Raw genomic sequence first — 23,665 nt, 5'->3', positions numbered from 1 at the left:
ACATTTATGAGTTTTTCATAAAAAGGGAGTTTTCATAAACTTCAGTAGAAAAGCAATTGTGCAATATAACCATTTGTATGGATTCTGTATAGACTCTAGGGAAGGGAGCAAAGTATTCTGAAATTGACTCAGATAATATTTCATTGTTGTTTTAAATGTGTCAACAAAAATAGTTGATGCTAATCATTTCAAAATACATTTTATTTGTTGTTGAAAGTGCCAGATGAATATAAAAAGATGAGTTGGTTAATGTCAGTTAAAAGTAATTTAAGAATTAATGGTTTAGCGGAAAAAAATATGAAAATGGGATTCTTAATGAACTAGTTCAAATAATAATATGAAATTTTTTGGTTTATATTAGAACTAGTTCTATATTGAATAAATTTGTAAAAGATGCATAGTATTTATACATTCACCTAAGGACGTCTGAAATATTTTAACTAAAATTACTGTATATCATTATTGCATTTTAGGATTTACAGATATCTATTAAAAGAAAATGTAATGAATCTGAAGAATTAAAAGCAGAACAAATCAAGTTGATTTCAAAGTATATAAACAAAGGATGGAAGACTACTGGAGAAGTATGTTTGTGCATTTAAGCCATTATATGCAGTGAAACCTGTCTAAACCAAACCCTGAATATAGGAAAAATCTGTCTGAACCAAACCCTGAATACAGGAAAAACCTTTCTGAACCAAAACCTGAATAAAACAAAAACCTTTATAAACTACACTTTTTGAAGTCTTTAATATCTATTGAAATGTATTTTGAACATGGTTAAAACTCAAACTCCTGGCAAAATTGATGAAGTTTTACAATCTAGAAGGGGTTTGATATAGGCAAGTTTCACTATTTATCATTAATACCCCTGCTTCAAAGGAGGGGTATACTCAGACCATTTTATCCTTGATAGTCTGTCTGTCTGTTAGTCCATATATTTGTCAATTTTTTGCAGCTATATAATGGTACAGCATGGTTGTCATCTGTGTCATCATTGTCAGCTGTAGACATTTGGTGTCTTGACAATAACTTGACTAAGTTGATGGATCACTTTTTTGAATAGTATCACAAGAAGCCATCTCACATAATGAAGGCTGGGATTTTTCTGGGGATTGTGACGGAAACTTTTGATATGAATTGTTTCTTTCTATTGATGTGTGCAACCTCTCAATTTTATTTTTTTTCCATTTTGAGTTATGGGACTTTATTCTACAAAATTGAAGCAATTTCCTGTTTTTTTTTATTTATGTATACTCACAACAAACTCCAGGAATTTCCATGAAACCTTAATAGTTTATTTCTGTTGATAAAAATCTATTTTTGATTTTGAACTGAAGTGTATATTGCCATTAGATCATAATATTTATTTTAGTTATGTAGATTGGCTGAAAGGACGTGGGGTTATCATTTGCATCTTGGTTGGTTCCTGTCTCATGTCTATAAATTTTCACTTTTTTAGGTTAGGTTAGGTTTTGATCCTTCAGTAAGGGTAAGGGACACAACTCATGAAATCAGTGATATGTTTGTATCACATTCAATTTCACTTAAGCCTCTCAAGCTTTCATTTGAATCAGAATAAAATGAATCCAAGTTAATTAGATGCTTACATAAGATTGATGTCAAATGCTGAATACAAACATTCCAATGATTTTTAAGAGTTGTGCCCCTTACCCTTGGGCTACCTCCTTAACCGAACCTTCCTACTATTTCTAATCACTACAGGAAATATAGTCCAATATCAATTCCCTTTTCATCATTCAATATCTGTTTTGGCTTTAGATAAAAATTAGATCAAGTCTTCAAATCAAGTGGATATTTGAAGGACTCAATTTTTGGCCTTGAAAGATATTTAGTAATTAATTTGATCTTAGGAAATTTATTCGTTGCAGAATGTCTCTGAAATTGGTTTTATTTGAGTATAATTAGAGTGTAAGAATATTTACTATGTTGAAATACTTTTTTGAGTGTGTAATTGCAAAAAAAATGTTTTTGACAGATTAAAAATTTGTGAAAAAGATGAAATGAAACAAAATTTGTAAATATGTGTGAAGTTGGATATACTGTTAAGCTATTGGTCTGCAGCTTATATCTTGGTTGTAAAGATTGATATTCAGTTATCCATATTAGAAAAAGTATTTTAAGTAATATTGGAAAGGCAAATTTATGATTACAGTTTTATTTTACATCATGCAATCAAAATTCTGTTTTTACAACAGTTTTCACAAGGATCAAAAACCTCCAGTGCCAGTAGCACTTTGATATATTTGAGGATGTGGGATAATGGTAGAAGAGTAGCAAAAATCAAATCATCAAGCATGAGAGGAAGTAATCAAATGAAGTCTTCCATGAAATTAATTTGTGGGGTATTTTAAAAAAAATACTCTTATCAAATTATCCAAATCTTTCATTCATTCACTCTCAGCCGCAATTTTTTTTTTCTTTTTCAGGGTCTGCTTACTCACGCTACGAACAATTTGCAGAGGAGAAAGCTGAAAGGGAAGAAAGACAATGAAAAAAAGGAGAAGAAAGAAAGCAAAATACAAAAACAAAACCTGTCTTTTTTCCACGATATTTTCTCGGTTGCTGATTATTGTACATTTGGATTAGGATTAGTGCTGGCAATTAAAGCTGCATACAATGGCCAAGGCAGATATCTTATTATGGTATGTTTCAAAATGATTCACATAAACTCCATTTTATCAATGTTTTACCATTGTCTGGTCATTTATTTTACCCCAGGCAATAGTGCAGGTTAAAATATGGACATACATGTAATTGGCCTGCCTGTGTTAAAGTGATGATGCAAAGGAGGACTAGTTTCTCCATATTTATCATGTCTATGAAAATAAAAATCCTATTTGTGTTGAACAAAATAGCAACCATTGTGATCAAAATTCTACTGTGAAGTTGGCAAAATTTTATAAAACTTATGTATGATGTTTGAAATAAGTCTGTCAAATGTCTGTGATGTTGGTGATAAGTTACAGGTCAGGTTTAACTTTCATTCCACTCCGATGATTTTAACTGACAATACAGGCCTTGAATTTAGCAAAATTCACAGAAATAACAGTTTTTTGGACTTTTTTTCTAAATGCTTTCAGATATTGACATGATTTTTGTTATATAAGTTCACCATGATAAGTTAAAGGTCAAGTGTATGTTTTTTCTGCTCTATTGATTTTTACCAATTTTCGTGGATTAAGGAAGAAACACAAGTTTGTGGATTCTTAGTACAAAATGGCCTCACAGCAAGGAAGTTAATTTTGAATGACCTTAGATTTTATTTGTAGATAGTAGACTGTTCAAGAAAGGAGAAGTTTAGAAAACCAGTGATGTTTAACTTGGGCCACTTCAGTAACTTTGTAAAGCAAACACCAAGAATGGCCAAAGGGTCTGATGTCTTCTGTGTGAAAATGACTAATGGGTAAGGTTATAGAAAATAGTCTTAAAGTCTGATGGATGTATTTACAGTCAAACCTGTCTTAAGTGACCTTCTTAGGGAGAGCAAAATCATGAGATCACATAAGGTCTCACTAACCACTTTCGGGTCAAATTGCCACACCCTTATGTAGTACCAAAAACACACTGATCCTAGATCTATACATTGTAAGTGCATTATTTGTGTGAAATCTGTTCAAAAGTAGTCAAAATAAAGCTGAGCATGTGTACTTTAAAATCAAATTTGTAATTTACTACAAAAGTTATGAATTTTGTTTACATGTGTGAGTATAAATTTGCCTCCAAGTTGTCACTAAGCAGGAAAGGTAAAAATATGGATTTTCAGTATTATTTATTCAAGAAAATTTTGTGAAAAATTTCTATTATCATCATACCATTAGCATAATGATTTTGAAAGCCTTATTTTCCAAGCTTTGCAATGGTATGCAACTTTAAGTTGTCATTTGTCTTGGGAATTCACAGTGAAACTTTGAAAATCACTTTGTTAACATGTAAAGTAATAGAAAAGTTGGAAGTGGTTAGTGAGACCTAAGACTCTTGGTATTCATATCCAATTTCGGAACTTATCCTGAGAACTACTTGGCGGATAAAAGTTAGAAGTGGTTAGTGAGACCTAAGACTCTTGGTATTCATATCCAATCTCGGAACTTATCCTGAGAACTATTTGGCGGATCAGTGACAGATGTTTGAATGATAGTTGATAGATCAAGAAGTGATGACTGTTGAGCGGTTCAATTGCACTTTGGATATGTTAAATGATAATTGATTGGTTCATGTAAAGGAGAAAGTTTGGTAAGGACCCCTTTTGGTCTCTCAATTTGGGCATTTTTAAAAATTCGATTAAAGCTGTTTTCTAGGTAGTAGTAGTATAGTAAAATGGTCACAAACACTGAATAAGATGTTTTTGACAAGAGTTATGATGTTATTCTAGAAATAGCAGTAACTTTTACAAAAACCTTTAACACTTAACATTTCTGCAATTTTTAAGATGGCTTTTGTGTGGAAATGAAGTGGCCACACATCTGTTGACTCAAGATATTTTTTACACATGTTGTAACTGACAATTATACATAAAATATTTGAAGCACAAGAGTTAAAGACACATGTGGCCATTGTTAAAAGAGTGAAAAACTGCACAAAATTTTTTTGTTTTCCAGCCTTTTTAATAGATTTTCCCAATCTCAGCCAAGTTTGAGGGGCATTTAAGACAGTGTATGTTCAAATTTTTACCATAAACCAATCAAATCAATTACAAACACATTAAGGAGCTGGAGAAACAACAGAATTTTTTTTTCAAGTAGACTGTTTTTGAGGCCATATTTTGCCCTTACTGTACTTCTGCAAGAATTTTCATTTTTACGAATCCAATGTAGTGCCATATTGAATAAATTTTGAATTTAAAATGATAAAACTACAATTTATATTTCATTAAAAAAAAGCAAATGTAAAGGAATTCTAAATTTTCATATATATCATTTTGTTAAGATGTGTAAAAATGGAAAACCAAAACGGTCCAATCTATAAAATATATAAACCAATCAGCGGTCACGTGATGTAAAATGGAAGCGATTACCAGATTAAGGGATTGGTATGACGGATTGATGACTGATCAGAAATTGATCTGTGATCGATGACAGATTGCAATTTTAGTTGCATGGATTGGTTCAGATAATGTACATGTTTAAAACTTTTCATAGGATGCACTGCGTAGTGATATTGGAATCATTGTCTTTTAAGACAGGTTAGAATGTTAGAAAAAAGAGGTTTTTGACAGAGATGTCTGCCCTTGAAATGTACATTTTCAGTGCATTTCAATAAAATTATAACTCAATGGTCCAGTATGATATTGAAAATCTTGTCTGTTTTCCTTGATTAACACTATCAAAATGATGGGTTTTTTCACACCATGTTTCACATACTGCCTGATTCTTACTGGGACAGATACTTGAAAACAGTAATTAATTTTCGAGGGTCCAGTTCATCATGTTCATTGTGGTAGTAAATAGTTTAATTATAAAAGTACTGTTTTAGATACATTAATCACCCTGTGCGGGTCCAGGTGTCAAAGTAATAGGCCTACAGTCATAAAAGGGGACTAAATAGTGCTCAGAACCTTAGCTGGGGGCTAGGGCGCTCTGCAGACAGAGCAACTGGGTTTTGTGCCCCAGGTGGTGGAATGGGGTACCCCTGGGGTGTTACTTGCTGGGATTGTCAAGCTATAATACGGAAAACCTGAATGCAAACCATAGTGGTGCACTGTGTTGGGAATGTTGTCACGTTCCTTGCACTTTAAAGAACCCTGCTGTGGTATTCAATAGGAGTAGGAACCTTTGCTTTCCGCCCAGGGGGGGCTAAATTGCCCGACCCTACCCATCCCTCCCTTTTTCTAGTGGCAAACAAAATTTGTCGACCCTATTATCCTTGTGTACCATCCCTTTTTTCATTTCATCATCATCATTTCATGTTCATTTTGTCATCCATTTCATGTTCATCTTCTGAATATAGCTGAAATATTGCTGCTTGGGCGTTAAACCCCAATAATCAGTCAATCATAGATACATTAATCTCATCTACATAGTATCCATACTGCAGTTTCAATAATATTCTATTGTATTAAAGACTAGAAACCACTAATTCCACTTCCCATAAGCCTCAATGCTAATTTCACAACATTCAATGGCTTCTCTGGACTTTACCTTAATTTTGACCTGCAGAGGACTATATATCAGCAGGTTCTATATATGTCAGCTCACAATCCTTAGAATGGCATGTCAGGTTAGCAGACTTGCAGTGCAGTACTGTTCACTGGAAGTGAAGGGTCTATAAATAGCATGGGAAATCCCAGTGTTTTCACAAGATGGGGGATATTTAGAAATCATTAGGTGTCACATCACAAGAAGCAAAATGCACTTTTAAAATGTACAGAGATATTTTTCCTTTCAGAAACAGTTTTAATTTTTGAAATAAAATGAGAACTTTTTCCACAGCACTATGATGAACATGGGGTAATTTCTGCATAGGACTATTATTGTGTACATTCCAAATGCTCAATGGTTGAATTGGTGGTCTGTAACCATTGTGGTTTATGAGAATAAAATATCTATCTAATAAACAAATAAGCAAGTATAAATTACTATATTATAAAGTTATTGTATTTGTAGTGGTGAATATTGTCTGAAGCATGTACCTGAGAGTAATAATCACCAATATAAATGCAATAACCCTTAAAAATAATAAAAGAGTTTAGTATTCATCTCTCTTCTTAATGTTTGTGTACTTAAATTTAAAATCACTGTTTATTGACCTCAATTTATCTGATCTGTTTAATATTCATATGACAATTTTAGCAACAAATAAAATGTATTATTGAATGATTTACAACAGCCATTTTGTCAACAATGCAATTTTATCAGAGTCAATTTCAGATTGATCAGTTCTTTATTAAGCTTCTGTCGAATACAAGGATATATTGCAACAGATTATTTTTTTCAGAGGATATGTAACCTACAATGTGGAAGGTGAGATAGTAAACCAGGAAATATCTACTATGATCTTTGACCCATTTATGGATAAAAGATTTAACCCTGTGACCTTTTCAAGCAATATATTCTACCTTACAGGAGATGAAAGGTAAGAGATTTGCTCCTTGTGTAATTAGTTTTTTTGTTTATATGTCTGTTCCTTTTTAATGATTTGGGAGAAATGCTTCATCATTTTTCATGCCTGCTGTTACGTTTTATTGGGAAGTAATTTATTTTAGTACTAATCTGTCTTAACAATCAGGCAAAATATGCATAAAGTGTATCACATAAAGAAATAAAGCACTGGGATTTTTTGCATTATCCAAGTATTTATACTGCATAACAACCATAAACAAGCATCAAAGTTTGCCTTTTAAAAATATTGATAGGTCAAATTAAGTTGAAATGCACTATGGAAAAATGGTAGGATACTTCCATATATAAACAGTCAAAAAATATTGGCATCACAGATGCTTCAGGATATTTTAAGTAGCTTTTTGTTTGTATTCTAGATGAATTGAATATATCAGAAGCAAAAAAAGACCAAATGACATAAAAAAAGATGAAAACTTTAATTTTGGAATCATTTCTAGTTGAGGCTTTAATGGAAACTTACCACATACTATTTTCACTTTAATTTACAGGTTATGTAAAATGTATTATGACTGTAATACAAATATAGACTTTCTAGGAGAGATCACAGATATGGCATCAATAGCAGATATTCTAGTTATGGTGACAAAAAATGGGGCAGTCAAATTTATTGACATAGCAACAGATCTGGCTCCGTTGGACCCTATCCTAAATTGTAGCAAGTATGTGATATTTAAGTACAAAATGGGGACATGAACAAAATGTATTGTTTTCTCTAGAAATTTGTGATGGCATGGTAATTAAGTATTTGAAGGCAATCAATTGTTGCAAGCAATAAAATTGGAGGCACAGACCCACAGTGGTAAAAATTAGGAAATACAAACTGGTAGCCTATACCATATTTTTGTTTAAATGTTCTATATGTTCAACTAAATTTTACTCAAAAGTTTGGTAGCCAAGTTCAAAATCAAGTAGGCATGGGCTACTGGGTGACTGCTAATTTTTTATGTTGACATGAACCAAACTCTTAAGGAGGTAGACCTGGGGTAGGGGACGCAACTCTTAAAAATCATTTAAATGTTTGTATTCAGCATTTTACTTTAATCTTATGTAAGCATCAATGTAACTTGGACTGAATTCATTCAAGTTTCAAATGATAGCTTGATAGGCTTTGGTGAAATTGAATATGATACAAACATATCACTGATTTCAAGAGTTATGTCCCTTACCCCAGGTCTACCTCCTTAAGTCAACAGTAAACAGTCATAAACATGGTTAAAAAATCCAGGATTAACAATTGGGTAAATCAAAGATAGGCTTGAAAAAATAAAATTTAGGTCAGATATTATATGGACAAAAATATCTAGGACAGAAAATTTGATCCTAGCAACACTCAGTAGAAATTTAACAGTTGCTTCCTAAGTAATGAAAACATTTTGGAAATAGACTATGTGGAGCTGTTAATATTTTAATGGAAATTCATGCAATATCAGTATGTGTGATGTCAACAAACAAGGAAATATATTGACGTTGCAAACTTCAGTTAAAATTAGCATATTTTGTGGGAAAAATACAAAATAATTGAATTTTTATGTCAAAATCTCCCACACGGGAGAATGTCAATGGAGGATTATCTCCAACATGAACTGTTCCAAAGGTTAACCGGTATGGTAAAATCTTACCTTGTATAGGTTAGTTTGATTGTCAAATCACCTATCAAAGAGTGTAAGATCTGTACCTGAAAAATGAGGTTTTTGATGGGGTTATCTGCCCTTGAAATGTTCATTTTCAGTGCATTTCAATGAAATTATAAATCAAAGCACCAACATGATATGGATATTATTGTTTGTTTTCCTTGATTCTTAAGGTGCTAATAGTCAAATTAAACTTTCAAAATTTGGTTTTTTTTCATACCACGTTTCATTGACTGCCTGATTCTTACAGAGACTGACACTTAACAGTTATTTTTTTTTATGTTTTTAGACCACTGGATAGTTCTGTTTGGCGTCAAGATGAACTGAAGTTGAAAAGTGCAGTGGAATTTTCTACATTCAAAGTAGTTGGGGAAGCAACCTTTATTGATGATGCTGGGACAGAGTATACAAGAGGAGCTGTTGCCATTGACAACCACCTGTTAATAGTTAAAATTCAAAGGTATTTGTTGATTTTAAGTATTTGGTTAAGAAGCAATAGTAGAAAATTTATCAAAATAAACACACTTGCTTTAGACATGCAGGTATTTGAACAAGGGTCTGGAAATTTTGACAGCCCATGGTGGACATTTTATCAAACTTCAGCTGACGTTTTTGTCAGTCTTTTTACATGCTCAGATCGAAAATAAACTGAAAAAATGTTTGTATGTAGTTATATTAGGATAAATATTGGAAAGTGTGTTATTTCATCACATGCTTTTTATATGTCTTTTACAAAATATCAGAGTTCTAAAATGTAAACAAAACACTGTATCTCTTCGACTTTTTCATCACATAGGCAAACAGCCGAAAATAATTTGGACCATATCACTGTGGTCTGGGCAATAAGTGTCTTCTATTTGAAAGGTCTTTTTGGCATAGGGTCTAATTGTACACATTTGTTAGGGGGCAACAAATGGAAGCTGATTTAAAAAACAAAATACATGTATTAGTATAAAATTAGTCATGTTAGTCATAAGTTATTACATTATAATACAATTTTCAATAATGACACTTACATCTTAATTTTAAATTAAAATTTGTTTGTACAACCGATCACTAGACCTTACCAATATTTTGGCAAAATATAAAAAAAAAATACATAAAATACTGCCTTTAGAAATTTGTGTGAAAAGTATTGTTTCGTAACTGGCATGCAGACACTCTCATTTCATGAAAAATTGTGATTGGAAAATATCAAAGTTGAGTCACAATGAAGACATTTCACAATAATGACTTATTATCAAGCACCACAATTGATCTGAACATTTAAGTAGCACTCCTGCTAAGAATCATGCAAAATGTGATTCATGGGTAAAAAGCCTACATATTTTTATTTTTGATGTTTTGTTTGAAATGTCATTGTAAACAGAAAATAACACGTGATTTTCATATAACCCATGCTCTTAGGAGATAAAAATTATATAGAATGCGCTGTAGATTTCAAAATTAAGGGAGATAAATCTGTAAATGGCGCTCAAATACAATAGAATCTACTGGATTTTCAATGTTGATTATCTCCTAAGGGCAGGCAGATTTGAATGAATAATTACTCATTTCAAAGTATAGACAGAAAAAACAACTTCATTACAAAAATAAAAATATGTAGCCTTTTTTTTTAGGGTGTATCACATTTTTCAGATTTTGCATGATTCCTACAAAGACAGCTACTTAAATACATTGTACTATTATTTTGTAGCATCTTTACAACATACAATTTTGTAAGTAATATAAATACTTAGGGCTATTGGCTTATTGACTTCACTTCTTTAAGCACAAACTAGGTTGAAAACATTCTCAAAATTCTTTCAGGAACAAAGAAGACCAGAATGAGGATGCCACGGTTACCATAACGTTGTCCTTGACATTGGCAGGTTTTCCTAAAGAAATCCACTTCATTAATGAAACAGGTAACCAGTGAAGTTGTAATAGGGTTTGTAAGTCTCATTCCTGTAGATCACATGGAAATCAGAAGACCATTCTCCATTTTATTGTTAACTTCCAGGATCTGGAAAAGCTTCATTACAATGCAAAATGCTTTTCTGAACAGTTTTATTATATAGAAGTTATTCATTATTTATCGGTGTTTTTACACTAATAGACATTTCACTTTTAATACTTAATTCTATTGTTTGTAACGACCAGTCTACAACAGCATTATGAAATATGACTGCAAGTCTTTTTGTATGAGTTCCATATAAAATAACTTAAATAATTTATTTTACGCTGGAGCAAACAAAGAGACTGCAATTGGTATGGCACTGTCATCCTTAGGCACTTAGTTTTCGTGCAATAAGTACACTGTTCATTGGATGAACTTTATAAAATGTTATAACAAAATTTCAAACTGCAAAAGAAAGATTGGTATTGATTTCATAGGTTATGGCCCTTTAGTAATAAGGACCAAAAAGGGGCTTGAAAACAAAGTTTTCATAGATTTTAACTATATAACTCCAGTAAAAGCATAGGTATGATATTGTTCTACAATACTCTATACAGTAATGGTCAGACTTGGATTGATTTTGGGGGTAAAGACTTGAACTTTTCAGAAAAAAGGGGTGAAAAAGGGAGACCAGAAACTTGTATTATCCTGATGCACGCACGCACGCACACGCACGCACACGCACGCACACATACACTTTTATGCCCTTTTGATGCATATACATGTACTATCAAAAATCTGTACTTTACAAATATTCATTGAGTTTATGAGTAAATAGAAAAGATACACAGACAATAACTTAACTATTAGTGAATGAGTCTCTTTGAAGTTATATTACAAGGTGCCAAAAACACACAGAAACACAAACAGTAGGATCTGCAGTTATGCTTGAAAAATAAAATTTTAATTTCCTTGTCAACAAGGACATTACGAAATATGACTGCAAGTTTTTATTGTTTGAATTTTACATGAATTAACTTACTTAACAAAAATTTTAATCTTGTTTTTTTTTTTCCAGCTGGATTCCTGTTGACTGTTACCCAACACATTAAAACCTTACATCACTACCGTGAAAACTTGTATCACTATGACCATAATGGACTGTTAAAACAGGTACTGTTGTGTCTAGGACAGGGACCCAGGTCATTTATGACATGTTACCTACCTCCAGACACAGAACGTGAATACTCTGACCCTGATTTTGGAAAAGCTGGAAGGAGAGTTTACATGCGCGATGGACATGATGGAATTATTTGTGCTTTACTTACTTGACTTGTGATGTATCAGAATAACAATTTACATTTACACTATTATTTTAGGTATTGTATGTGTATATTTTTTTTAAATGTGAATGTCATTTGTATTCTTTGGAACATTTGTTTGTGGTATTGATTTTTGTATGTCTCAGATTCTTTTATTCTTTCAAATTCTGAGAAATGCACCATTAATCGCAACATATGTTTTCATGGTTTTTTTAATATATTGAAATATATGTTTAGTACCAGTATGGTAAAAATATCTTTTTGTGCATTTAAAAATACATAAAATCATGTTTGGAAAATGATAGGAAAACAATACTCCTTGCATATCCGAAATTCTATTGAAAACATACCATTACCATATGAAACATGTTTTCCATGGTGGTCCTAAACACATGTTTTTTCAGGTGTTTTCATATCATATAAAAAACATATATTGCAATTATTCCTATGTAGTACATGTAGTAGACCTTTTTCATATTCCTGACTTTGTTTTTCATAAATTTTGAGTGAAGGGAAGTAATACTCTCTAACCCTACAGACTAGTTTATTGTCCGATTAGAGCAAGGGACAGCAGTGGACTTCAAATTCAAATATTTGACTGATTAAAGCTTGGGAAAGTACCTGGATAATTCTAAATAATTTATTTCAAACCATTTAGCTACTTACCAAAGTGAAAATAGTTAAAGTTTCTGAGAAAAATATTTACTGTTTTCCTTTCCCTAATGAGACATCCAACCAGGTTGTAGTGTGATGGTGGTTTACATTCATTTGAAAAACTTGCTAAAATGGCTTGCATTCTGTAAATATGAAAAAAAGGACTATTGGCACAAGTACTTGCCTGGCTATGGAAGTAAAAAGTACAACTACATCTCTGTTGCCATATTCACCAAAAAAAAATGTAGAACGTAATTTCATACATAACGTAGATTTACACCTAAATCGAAATTTAATTTTACGATTTTTTTGTGAATATGTGAACTGGTCAGTAACTTCGTCTTTAGATAAAACATTAATTTTTACATTGGACCTAAACATAGATACTGCTTTATCGCTTTTTGAATAATAGAAAACTTGTAGATTGAGTTACTCTGCTTGGCAACTTAAGGTAAAAACTTATTGATCTGTAACCATACACCCTTTGAAAACTTGTTTTATAATCAAGCAGATACTAGTATTGACTACATGTGGTTCAAGCAAAGAAACTTTAAAAAACTTTATGAGCTTTTCTCTTGGTTTCAACTACAATGTTTTATAAACTCACCAGAAAATCACAACTAGTGCTGCAAAATATCTGCATTCTACAGAAAATGTGTGGTAGCTTAATATCACAAATATAGTAGAATGATTTATTAAATGTTATACAAGTAGCTGACCATTTATGACGTGCAGGGAGTGATTTATATGTCAAAAGACCACACATTTTTTATTCTTAATACATGTATGTTGTTAAGAATACTTCAGAGTTTTGAAATTTACCTTATCTGTCATACGAGACGAGAGAAAAAAATGGAATGCATTTAAATTTCTTTCAATAGAAAATATTTTCTTTCCCTGTACATTTTGTTGTTATTTTAACCTTTAATATTTTTTCACTTGGTTTAATGTGAAAATCATTGCCTGTTCTATCAATAATGATGCCTTTAGCTAGCTTACTTAACATCTGACCTTTTTTTTCAAATGAATTAGCATGACTCAGGTGGAGAGCTATTTTTATATCTCATAAACAAAATTTATAGGATTTGTAGGTCATAGCAGAAAAAGATTGTCCATAAGTAATCATCAGGATTTAGCGGCATTTTTCTCTATCGATCAAAATATTTAATGTACATTTTTTTCTTCCTTTATAGCTCACCTGACCAAAGGCCATGTGAGCTATTGCCATCACTTGGCGTCCGTCGCCGTCGTCAACAATTTTTCAAAACTCTTCTCCTCTGACACTCCTTGACCAATTGGAACCAAACTTGGCATGACTGTTTCTTGAGGTAACCTGCATAGAACTGATGTGGGGATTTTTGATCCGTCGAAAAACATGGCCGCCATTACTAAAAATAGAACATAGGGGTCAGACAATAGTTTTTGGCATATATCTCCAAAACGGTTAGGTTAAGCCCAATTTTGACCAGGAAAAAGTGTTCAGCATTATGAAATCTATCAGCGGTCAAATTTTCATTTTATCTGTTCAGCCGTGTTGATTTTATTGCCCTTTTTTGACGTTTTTTTTGCTATTTTTAATGTCATTTCTTTCAAAAATCTTCTCCTCTGACACTACTTGACCAATTGGAACCAACATGGCATGAATGTTCCTTTGGGTATCATGCATAGACTGATGTGGGGATTTTTGATCCGTCGAAAAGCATGGCCGCCGTTACTAAAAATAGAACAAAGGGGTCAGACAATAGTTTTTCGCATATATCTCCAAAACGGATAGGTTTAGCTGATTTTGAAAGGGGTAAAAGTGTTCAGTATAACGAGATCTATCTGCCGTCAAATTTTGATTTTAATCTATTAAGCCATGTTGGAGTTATTTCCTTTTTTCAAAGTTTCTTGCTATTTTTAATGTTATTTCTTTCAAAAATCTTCTCCTCTGACCCTATTTTACTTATTGAAACAAAACTCTGTACAAGTGTTCCTTGGGGTATCCTGCATAGAATTGAAGTGGGGTTTTTTGATCTGTCGAAAAACATGGCCACTTTTACTAAAATAGAACAAAGGGGTGAGACAGTAGTTTTTCGCATATATCTCCAAAACCGTCAATGTCTTTAAAACTATGATAGATTTAGACTTACATTTACTGAAATGATCCTTATGATAAGTCCTATCAAAGTTTTCTTGAGTCAAAACTGTTGGACAACTTCTTGTTTAATTTATTGCCCTTGAAAGGCAAAATTCAACCAGGTGAGCGATTCAGGCTCCAGGGAGCCTCTTGTTCTTTACAGATTGGGTCAAAGAGCTGTAGAACATTATTAAATAGCTTTCTGCTCTTGATTTTTATAAATGCATTTCTTGTGTTTTGTACATCTTATTTCTATTGGTAGATATTTTAAGTACCAGTCCACATAAATTCAGACACTGTCTATAGTAAAGTGATTCATGGTGTAGAAAAACCCACCAGACAAAGCTTTTCCAGTTTATATATGCTATATTTTGTGGGTGTTTCTAGAAAAGCAGAGGACGCTTACCCTACTGGTGCAATTGGTCCATGCTCCCAGTTTTTAGTGGAGTCCGAGTTGCTCATTTACTTTTGTAACTTTGTATGTATTATTTTAGTTACTGTATGTCTGTCTGTTTTCCATGTCTGGTCTTTGTCCCTGGATTATTCTTTTGATTACTGCTATAACCTTGGTTCCCTTGATTACTCTTTCACATAATGATAATTATTTCTGTATTTACATCCGCACTTTTGAGAAAATCATACAATTATCTCCCAAATCAAACAAAATCAAGAATGATAACTCTTCCAAAGTGTCAATTTCATGTACAATCTACAATAACTTTCATCTTGAAAGTGCAATAACCAAATGAAAAACGAAGATGGATTATGTGGTCTATAGCTGTATCTGCACAAAAAATAAGTGATTTTGATGGGTTTTTAACACGCATGTCACTTCCCATCAGATTTTTATAGACTTAACTATTTTGTTTTGTTTGCTTTTGCACCATTTTTGTCAATTTATTACTTATATTCTTCATGTTAATGTTTATGTTGTGACATAGTTGAAATGAACTTATAAATAAACATGACAATAAATTAATTGCAGTGAAATATCTGTGAACAGCATTTTAATGCAAAACCACAATTAAAATGCTACACAGGGTGCAGCTTGATAGGACTGCAGAGGTCAGACCCAGTACAGTTTTGGCAAAGAACAACAAACCATATAAGCTCGATACAGCTCTAAATTTCGATTTTAACTAGATACTTGACACAGGATAAAAAAAGTTTTCAGGTATTTGTTGAAACTTTCACAAATTCTTTATTACATGATGCCTGTGCACTTTCAATTTCCATCTGATAACTTTTGTGGTTTCCTATATAGTATCTGGGGAGGTTAGCAGGGGTATATCACCACATGAGTTTTGCCCTGAGCTTATCTAGTTTCATCTAAAATGATAAGATCAGAAAGCAAACAAACCCTGATATGTATCACATTCAAAAAGATGCACTCACAATGAATCTACAAACTTGGAAATACTGAGAGCATCTCATTAAGGTAATACCCCCTACTTCATATGGACTTATATTATTCTAATATATAGATTATCTCCCCTCACTGTGAACCTGACATTACCAGGTATCCTCTCCCTTCATTCACATCTACAGTTCCAACAAAATTCATCAAAATCTAAGTGGTTAGGAATTACACCAGTCAGGTTTAGAATGTAAATCCAAGAGGTAGAATTCACTTCTTCCTTCATGCAGATATACAAATAATGCTGAACCTTCCTTTAAAATATCATTACAATCCATTAAGCAGCATCTGAAGAGTTGCATTTTCCTGGTTTTAACATGTAAAATAATGAACTTGGATTATCACACTTTGCAGGGATCCAACAATAATAAATAATAATCTTTCTTGCAATTAAAAAAAAAATGATGCCTAACTTTCCTATGAAATTTCAACAAAATCCTGATTTAGGGGTTTATGAGTTCTGCTCACGAAGTTATTAACATGTTAAATTCTGTAGTTGTATTTTAACCCTTTGCAGGTAATAGAGAACAATAATCTTCCTTCATGTCTTTGACAAAATTGGCCATCATGGAGCTAACATTAAGTCCCCTTCAATGCCAGGGGATGTGGGCAGACTTATCGTGACTATCTTTTCAACTATTTCCATGAGAACTAGATATCAACTTATATGGCCTTAGCTGTCATATCATGGTAGGGTTTTCCTTATCAGATGTTACACTAAAATTCCTGAATTTTCTACATGTACATGGACTTATTATTGTAGATCACTGTTTGCCCACAAGTCATTTTCTTTTGATTGATATTTATAACTTTTCGGTAGAATGTATATGATCCAATTTATATATTTAAGTACCAGTCCATAAAAAATTCAGACACTGCCTATGGTAAGGTGATCCATGGTGTAGAAAAACCCATGGAACAAAAATTGCTTTTTTGGTTTACATATGGTATATTTTTTGTGACAATTGTCTTTTCTGTATTAGGGTCTGTACTGTAATATGGATCAATTTTCCAATTTTCTACCACTTGCTAAAAAAAGCAAGTGCTGATTTTTTATACTTGCTAAAATAAATTGTCACTTGCTAAATTTTTTAATATGTAGCAAGTAATATTAAGCAATTTAAACAGCTAAAATACAATCAAAATGCAACAAACAACTATTGGTTAGGGCCATAAAGGACAGTAATCGGCCTCTTTGTTTTCTGTCCATTATACCATCAGCATGTAACAAATGGCCTGCACTCAAAACTGTCCAGTGCCTTCACACTCATGTCAATTCTCATTAAATGATTTGAAATTTCACCATTTCCTAACGGTCTTTAAAGAAGCAGTGACAGCTTGATTAATGACAATGTTGTTGTTATTGTCCAGCTGGCTTGTGGTGCCACTATCTTCATGATCTAAGCCTACTTCTGAGAGTTTCCGTTTGTTAGCGTCATTAAAAAAAGCCGTAATTTGTCAAGTCATGCCGGCATTATAAATATTGACCTTACAAGGTCGATTAATTTTCTTGTGTATTACCTGCGTCAGTAAAAGGCTTAAAGGCAGGAGAAATAAGTTAACCCTTGTATCAAGCATTCTAATGATCCTGACGCTTGAAAGTGAAACCGAAACCGGTGAAACTTGGCAATAAAAAAAACACTCGCTAAAATTTGCCGGCATGATGTAGCTTCAACTCGCTAAATTGAAATTCCACTCACATTTAGCGAGTATTTCCAGTAAAATTCGATCCCTGTTTAACCTCCCACTAAAATCAACCAAATCAAACCAAATCAAGAATGATAACTCTTGTAAAGTGCAAATTTCATGTACAATCTTTATAAATTTTATCTCAAAAGCACAACATCCAAATGTAAAACTAAAGACTGGTTATATGGTCTATAGCTGTTTCTGAACAAGAAATAAAAGTTAATTTGATGGGTTTTTGACATGCATGGATCATCTTGTGTCTGATTTTTGTAAAGACTGCTACCTAATTGTATCTTTTTTGTTTCTGAGTACACCCTAACAGAAATACAATACCTGCTACAGTGAAGCAGTTGTTGTTTTTTGGTTCATATCTTTCAACATCAACTATGAAGTTTCTTTTACGTGAAACAACCGGTTTGCTCTGTCTGGGCAGTAGATTTGAATACAACATTCCTTAATTAGCACAAGTGCAGTACTCTTTAGCACAGTTGGTGGAGCACCCACTAATAATCCGACAGATGCTTGGTCAAATTTCGTATCATATCACATTATTTCAGCAAATGTTCAGGGGTTGTGGTAAGAAAAAGATTCAAATCAAAACATCCAAGCACTATCTCCCTGATGATAGCACTTTATAACAATTTAATTTACATTTAAAATATCATAATACAATATGTTTAGCATGAATCTTCATCAAAACAACCTCAGTAACAATATCATACGAAAAATATTAAAAACGAACTGCTCACATATTTTGTGAAATAAGTTCTTTGAAAATATTGCAATGTTTCTTTTTTTTATTATTCATTTCTGTTTTGTTCTGCCCATTGCTGAAATATCCACACTTCACTTCTTGCTCTTCTTAGATGAACTAGATCTAGGTATGAGTTAAGGCAAAAACAAGACTTATCATTGTAAGATATTCAAAGCAAATACTGTTCAACAAAGACATTGGTTATACAGCGGGCAATGTACTGTGAAAGAGCTTAAATTCGTGCATTAAGAAGGACACAAGTTTGTGGATTCATGAATTTGTGGTTTTGAGGTTTTCAGTAAATCTCCTATTTGTTGGGAACCAAATTTCGTGGTTTGGCTCACCCATGAAAACCACAAAAATTGTTAACTTCAGGGAAAAGAATTGATCTTCCCTTGAATGGATGGCCATTTACTGATGAAATATCTTAGCTAGCCTATATAGGCAATTAACTCACAAATAACAAGGAGATTTAAGTGTCAGTCTATATAAATAAACCATCATTTTGATAGTGAAATTTGATTATTTGCACAATCAGTATCAAGGGAAAAAATAAAATTTTCCATATCATGTTGGTGCATTGAGATATAATTTCATTCAAATGCATTGTAAATGAACATTTAACTCTGTCAAAAACCTCATTTTACTAACTTTGTATTGAAAAATTTACTATAAATCCAGTGACGTAGAGTTCAAATAATGGTCTTTTCAAATACAGAAAGCATCCTTGAGCGAAATTATATTGTCAGATCAATGGATTTTTGACATGCATGTTTCTGATTTAGTCTTCCCATTTTGCCTGATTCTTACAAATACTTGCACTTAAACATTCTGTTTTGAATGATTGAAAGTTTAAATCTCTTTGTTTGTTGTCCAAGTTACTACCTAGGACATTTCAGGTAATGGTAATTCAATCAAGGAAAGACCCATTCTATTCCCTTAAGTTAACTATTTCACTTGCTGTCCCCTTTTTGCTCATTTTACACAGGTGTTCAGTTTACAAATGTTCAAAATATATTAAAATTGACACAAAGGGACTTTAAAAAATGTCTGGTTTAGATATACATGTAAATGAATGGTGGTGGCATGCAGAATTTTTCCATTCAGAATAGATTTGAATATTGCATTCTCAGGTTTCTTTATAATTCTACAAACTAACCTATTTAGGCCTTGATGCTTTTACACAAAACTGATGCAAAGGCAAAGTTTAGCTAGATTAGGGCATGCATCCTCCTGAATGCAATGCTTTAGGTTGTGCTAATAAGAAACCAAGTTATTTATACTCAAATCATGACTTAATTAATTGTATACTGCAAATTTGTTGATGTCTCCATTGACGAGAATAAGCATGCGTTGAAAGTTCATACAATCATTTCCAAATTACATACATCATTTCTGGCAGAATGATTTTGGCTTTAAGGAGGTAGACCTAGGGTAAGAGACATAACTCATGAAATCAGTGATATGTTATCATTTTCAATTTCACCAAAGCCTCTCAAGCTTCTGTTTGAAGCAGAATAAAATGAATCCAAGTTAATTAGATGCTTATATAAGATAGATGTAAAATGCTTAATACAAACGTTCCAATGATTTTTAAGAGTTGTGTCTACCTCCTTAAGCTATTCATGTTTAGATCCCTACATATGTAAGATGTTGCTTACAATCTGCCTCCAGAAAGAAATGTTTTATAGATTGTGAGTTTCTGTCAGATTTCTCTGTGTGAAGTATCATGGACTAGCCCATTAAAAACCAGGCATTTGAATTGAATCTTGTCATTTTTTTAGTTTTAGGACATCTACAAAAAATATCTTTGGTTTGGACAGGTTTAAAATATATTTAAATTTATATGATGGGATTTCAAAAAGTGTCAGGTTTAGACAGGTTACAGTGAACAGTCACCCTGTCATTTAAATACATAGGATAAGGATACGATTTGTCTTTACTTCTTTCTTTATCCTTATTCTTGGACTTTTCTTTTGACTTCACTCTGACAGGTGAATCATCTGTTGTATCTTTCTCCTGAAAATTAAAAAAAAAACCCTTAGTATTCCTGGATAATGTAAAATTAATGAATATCAAATATAACAGGAATAAGTATGGTGTACATGTCAAAGAGACAACAAACTCATCAGGATAAAATATGTCAGTCAAAGGCCACCTATTGGTCTTCAATGAACAATGAGGAAACCCTCATACTACAGGACAGGCTGCAGGTAAAGTGAAAAAGTTGCCCCTATATACTCAAGTAACTTAAAAATAAACAAAAGGTGAAAACAAAACAAGACATACAGAGGCCAGAAATTCCTGACTTAGGACAGGCACAAAAATTTGGCTTGGTCAAAGCACACCTGATAATGAATGGAGTAAGCAAAGGTAGTGTCCCCTAAAATTCTGCTTACAATGTCCATGGCAAATGATTTTCTTGTTTTTTTGGGGAGTTTCTTTAAAAAGCTGCAAGATTCTTTATGTTTTTTCTTTGATTTTTTCTGTTGTATCTGTTTCTGTCGGTTTTTTGTTTAGCCACCAGAGGTAGACAGGCAAGCCAAAAAAGGATGTTGACATTTATGACATTTGCTTTGTCTTCAACTGTACAAAAATAGGAGATGTAGTATGATTGCTAATGAGACAGTCATCAACCAAAAGCCAAGCGAAAAACAGTCTAACTTCTACAGGTCATCACAAGGTCAACTGTGGTTATTCTTTGATTAACTTCTGTAACTGAATGTTCTTTTGATAATTTGACTTTAATAAGATCATGCTCTATTGACCTTTTCAAACAAACACATTAAAAAAGCGCTCAATATTCTTGTTTGCCTACCTTCTTAACTTTAACAACCACACTTTCTTGATTTACTTTTGAGTGCGATCGAGATGGTGAGTCGCCAACAGAATCATATTGTTCTTTTTTAACTTTGACAACATGGCTTTCAGATTTAGATCGTGACATAGATGGAGATTCATCAGCTGCATCATATGAGTCCTAAAAAAAAAGACATAACTTATATTGTACATAGGCTACAACTTTTATTTTTAAAGGCAGTGGTTGGGATTACAATTTTGAGAAATGGGCCATTTTTAATGATCTTCAGAATTTCAATGGATCATTCATTAACATTCTTTGTAAAAATTTATGATTTTAATTTGATATTTTCAGCAGGAATGTGATAAAAAGAACATGGCCCCCTTTAATCCCAATCACTCTAATGGAACCATAGCAATGACTTTTGAAGCATATAAAGTACACCTTGTATACCCAAATAAGTCAACCATAAACCAAAGCATCAAGTTGCATGCGTTGTTGAGCTATTTATAACCCCACTCACACAAGAAGGCGATATTGGACAGCAACCAAAATTCACATGAAACAGAAACTGAATGTAATCAATTCATCCAAAGGGAACCGAGATAATAGCAAATTCACAAGAACTGACCTTGATTTTTGTGGTTTTCCAGGATGAGCCAGACCACGAAATTTGGTTCCCCCCACCCCCACCCCCAAAAAAAAATGAATTCAGGAATTCAGGAACCCACGAAAATTAGTATCCATGAATGGATACCTCACACTCCACAAAATTGATAACATGCACCTTTTGACCTCCAAATTATATTTTATTGAATTATAAAATAGCAGGTGCACAATTACAGTAAGTAATAAAGACTCTATGAAAGTTTTATTAAATTCCATTCAGTGGTGCAGAAGAAGTAACAGATAAGAGATGGGTACACTGTGTCTCCATATGTATAAATGACAAAGTCCATGTTTTATTATGAGAAACCTTAAAATTGTGTGGATCAAAATTTAAATAGTAGATGCACAATAGGAACCTGTAATAATGATTCTGTGAAAGTTTTATCAAATTCCATTCAAAGGGAGCTATAAGTATAAGTTTCATACCAGCACAAGTAAATAACAGGGATGATTTTATGTGGTCTACAAACAAAACGGAAATTGGCAAAATCAGAAGTAAAAATACAGTAAAAAATGAATTGTAACAGTAAAATCCATATCTGATCTAGTGGAAGTCTGCTAAAAAGCAATTAAAAATCATCCCCGAAATTAAGATGCTCAATCAAGACCCTGAAAGCAGTGATAAGATCGAACAAATGATAGGTCAAGATACAATGACTTTTAACAGATGCCTGTTAGGACGTTCACATATCTCACAAATTGTTCATACCTTTTTAACAAGATAAGCTTCAGATCTACTATCACTTTCTCTTCTCTTTGAGTGCTTTTCTGTATCACCATTTATCTTGTGACTAGAATGACCTAATAAAGGGAAATAACTCCAGCAATCTGAATCTGAATACCATTAGAACATTTTAATACATAATTATTCCTTATTTTAGAACAACTACACTACTTGAGATGTTCATGTTTCCCATTTTAGTGTTTGTGCATTGTTTACCGTGCATTTACACATCCTTTGCATTCATTGAAATTCACAATAGAAGCATTTGTACAAACAAAAGCTAGGAGCATTCCTTTAAATGCATGCTGGAAGTGTTTATTTAAATGAATGATAGAAAATTTCATTTATCATGCATTTGCTAAGTGTTTAACGTGTGTTATGGTATCGTGCGTGCAGGAAACCTAAACATCTCAAGAAGTGTATCTCCAAAATATCTCCGAAAAACATCAAAACGCCAAATTTATTACATCCAAAGCATGAAAATATTTTAATTGTTCAACAGAAAAGATAAACCAGTACATAGATTCTAGAATTCTTGCACATATATGACTCCTGAATGGATGATCTGAATTTATGAAACATACAATATAATTCCATGATGATACACCAAAAAAGGATACATATTTTTATTTCTGTTATTAATGCACTTTAAATGTCTATATGATGACATGTATTAATATTCATTTTAATCAATCTGTTCCTAGGAGATAATCCACATTGAATATCCCACAGTTTCTATGTAATTTAGTGTCATTTACAGTGTTAGCTACTTATATATGTATTTAGCTTAATATGTTCAGTCCAAATGTAAGTTTTTCATGTCGGACCTAAACAAATAAAAATGATAATCATATTTTTCATCAGTTTT

The 23,665-nt window shown here is 32.5% G+C and overlaps 2 protein-coding genes and 1 long non-coding RNA gene across 5 annotated transcripts in view; 1 reads left to right on the top strand and 2 right to left on the bottom strand.

Annotated features, from left to right (window-relative positions):
• LOC148605391 (uncharacterized) overlaps positions 1 to 15,267 on the top strand; it is a 38,967-nt gene extending 23,700 nt beyond the window's left edge. For both annotated transcript variants that reach the window (XM_088549521.1, XM_088549520.1), the window contains exons 12-19: positions 474 to 584; positions 2,451 to 2,666; positions 3,294 to 3,427; positions 6,955 to 7,092; positions 7,628 to 7,798; positions 9,060 to 9,230; positions 10,580 to 10,677; positions 11,728 to 15,267. In XM_088549521.1, the coding sequence (XP_088405647.1) occupies positions 474 to 584; positions 2,451 to 2,666; positions 3,294 to 3,427; positions 6,955 to 7,092; positions 7,628 to 7,798; positions 9,060 to 9,230; positions 10,580 to 10,677; positions 11,728 to 11,981 (1,293 nt within the window). In that variant the 3' untranslated portion in view covers positions 11,982 to 15,267. The remainder of the gene's footprint in view (positions 1 to 473; positions 585 to 2,450; positions 2,667 to 3,293; positions 3,428 to 6,954; positions 7,093 to 7,627; positions 7,799 to 9,059; positions 9,231 to 10,579; positions 10,678 to 11,727) is intronic.
• Positions 15,268 to 15,854: 587 nt separating this feature from the next.
• On the bottom strand, positions 15,855 to 18,301 carry LOC148605390 (uncharacterized). Its single transcript, XR_015916011.1, has 2 exons — positions 18,184 to 18,301; positions 15,855 to 16,073 (listed from the first exon to the last, which is right to left on the bottom strand). It is a non-coding gene; the product is annotated as an uncharacterized LOC148605390 (long non-coding RNA).
• A 143-nt stretch (positions 18,302 to 18,444) lies between these two features.
• Positions 18,445 to 23,665, bottom strand: part of LOC148605389 (THO complex subunit 2-like) — a 51,860-nt gene continuing 46,639 nt past the window's right edge. For both annotated transcript variants that reach the window (XM_088549518.1, XM_088549519.1), the window contains exons 35-38: positions 22,783 to 22,874; positions 21,423 to 21,584; positions 20,535 to 20,623; positions 18,445 to 18,727 (exon numbers count right to left, since the gene is read on the bottom strand). In XM_088549518.1, the coding sequence (XP_088405644.1) occupies positions 18,697 to 18,727; positions 20,535 to 20,623; positions 21,423 to 21,584; positions 22,783 to 22,874 (374 nt within the window). In that variant the 3' untranslated portion in view covers positions 18,445 to 18,696. The remainder of the gene's footprint in view (positions 18,728 to 20,534; positions 20,624 to 21,422; positions 21,585 to 22,782; positions 22,875 to 23,665) is intronic.

The sequence above is a fragment of the Perna viridis genome, chromosome 10 (genome assembly GCF_037379345.1).
Source record: "Perna viridis isolate PV_CMFRI_1.1 ecotype Kerala chromosome 10, ASM3737934v1, whole genome shotgun sequence".
Taxonomy (NCBI): domain Eukaryota; kingdom Metazoa; phylum Mollusca; class Bivalvia; order Mytilida; family Mytilidae; genus Perna; species Perna viridis.
This window is presented reverse-complemented; position numbering and strand designations above follow the sequence as displayed.